The sequence below is a fragment of the Nematolebias whitei genome, chromosome 11 (genome assembly GCF_014905685.2).
Source record: "Nematolebias whitei isolate Nwh7 chromosome 11, NemWhi1, whole genome shotgun sequence".
In the NCBI taxonomy this organism is placed as follows: domain Eukaryota; kingdom Metazoa; phylum Chordata; class Actinopteri; order Cyprinodontiformes; family Rivulidae; genus Nematolebias; species Nematolebias whitei.
In genome coordinates this window covers 48,203,250-48,205,268 of record NC_056508.1, presented here as the reverse complement: position 1 = coordinate 48,205,268, position 2,019 = coordinate 48,203,250, and the positions used below count along the sequence as shown (strand labels likewise).

Sequence of the window (2,019 nt, the reverse complement as noted above, 5' to 3'; positions counted from 1 at the left end):
TCTGGATGAAAGATGAAACGTTTCTACATTTTTTTGTTTTGTTGTTTTGCTTCGTTTTGTTTTTTGAATGTCCAGAGGACCAGATTTAACTTTTTTAGAGGAGTTCAGAACTTCTACTGTATTCTGATTTCTTGAAGCAAAGTGAGTTTGTACCTGCTGGTAGCAGACAGTCAGAGTTCTGACCAGGAGGTCTTCATTGTGTCGGACCTCCCTCTGCTGGAGAAACACAAGAACAAGACAAAACGACACAACACAATCAAACCTTCTGACTAATAACAAAAATTCCAGTTAAAAACACTCTGATCCAGTCCAGATCCAGTCCAGATCCAGTCCGGATCAATCTTCCAAAGATCCAGTCCTTCCATTAATCTGTTAAAGTGGTTCTGGATCGACAGTTCTCCAGACTTTAGAAGGTCTTTGTCTGGACTTTGGCTGCTCCCTGTTTCGGTGCAGTCTGAACAGAACCATGTGTCATCAGAACCCCCTGCTGGCATTCAAATCAAGAGTTCTTACGTTGGAGACGGTAAACGGTCCGAAGGCTGCGGACTGAAGAACTGGAGCCCAGTAATTCTCACACTTCCTCTGCAGAGAAAACAGAGTGAAAACAAAATTCTGAAAAATGTTGGTCAAACAGAAAAAAACTGAGAAAACAAAAATTATTTAGGCTCAAAATGATTAAGTTTATAAAACTTCCAACGAGCTCAAAGTACAGATATTTTATTTTAGTCTGGACAGAATCCTCCTGGACATCAGAGACCACATCAGAGGGTCTTCGTGTGATGTTCTGGTACAAGCAGCCAGAGCTCAGTGGCTCTGACTGAGACAAGACATGTTGATAAGATCCACAAAATAAAAGATAACGTTGGAGTTTCAGCTCTGATGGAAAATAAATAAATAAATAAATGAAGTCCACATTTTTTTAAAGTCCTTCAACCTTCAGGCGGGTTTGAACCTTTTAAAATCCCCAAAACGCACAAACAATAAAAAACAAGTTTTAAAAGTTTGTGTTAGTTTTACCTTTCCCATCTCAGTCTCCCTGCAGGCCATGACTATCACCTGAAACAGAGAACCACACGTTAGACTGAGCCATCTGAAACCAGAAGAACCAGTCAGCGCTCAGGTGTGTTTTCACTGTGTGGCTCAGACTACATCCTGGACAAAGACAGCTCACTGCTGTAACGTATTGCTCAAAGTGCGTACACGGTATGCCGTCTTTATGTCCCTAATCTGTATCCGTACCTAGTTGTTGTCACAGCTCTCAGGTGCATGAGCAGGTGTACAGTGTAAGTGATGCTAGTAAAGAGAACAGTACAAGTCTCGAGTCGACTCCCGCATCACTTTCTATCTAAGCTCAGCCTATACACGGTATAAGTATGACACACTCTCTGTGTCACCATGGAAACTCACCATGTGTCACTTCTGACACATGCTGTCAGAAGTGAGAGCACACTGTGTGGCTCAGACTACATCCTGGACAAAGAGAGCTCATGAATATGAGTTCACAGTGTGACACAGACTATTTCATAGATCAAGTTGGTAATGAACATATGCTCTTTATGCAGATCAGACTATTTCCTGGACGACAATGGTTTCTAAATACGTCCTAACTGTGGGGCTTGGACTATTTACTGAATTAAGTTGGTTTATGAATCTGTGTTATTTGTGTGGATCAGATTATTTCCTGGATGAAGATGTGTGTCTGACCTTTATCTTGTGTTGCCAGATCATCCTCCAGAAGTCAACCAGAGTGGAGCTGAGGGGCCCCTGAGAGGCAATGTACCTGCAGTCACCTGAGGGCCCCTGGAGGACAAACAGAGGACTACAGGAAGGAGGAGGGGACGAGAGAGAGTGCATGTGTGTGTGTGTGTGTGTGTGTGTGTGCATGTGTGTGTGTGTGTGTGTGTGTGTGTCACTGTCACCTTGATGAAGCTGGCATTGATGTAATCTGAATGTGACTCTGAGGTTGGAGACAACACCACTCGGGTCTGATCATCTACACACACACACACACACACACAC

The 2,019-nt window shown here is 43.1% G+C and overlaps 1 protein-coding gene across 1 annotated transcript in view; it reads right to left on the bottom strand.

The window, feature by feature from the left end:
* The window catches only part of ptpn18 (protein tyrosine phosphatase non-receptor type 18), a 24,989-nt gene that overhangs the window by 7,429 nt on the left and 15,541 nt on the right, over positions 1–2,019 (bottom strand). The window contains exons 4-8 of the mRNA XM_037684587.1: positions 1,920–1,993; positions 1,705–1,800; positions 1,018–1,056; positions 514–582; positions 154–216 (exon numbers count right to left, since the gene is read on the bottom strand). Of these exons, the coding sequence (XP_037540515.1) occupies positions 154–216; positions 514–582; positions 1,018–1,056; positions 1,705–1,800; positions 1,920–1,993 (341 nt within the window). The remainder of the gene's footprint in view (positions 1–153; positions 217–513; positions 583–1,017; positions 1,057–1,704; positions 1,801–1,919; positions 1,994–2,019) is intronic.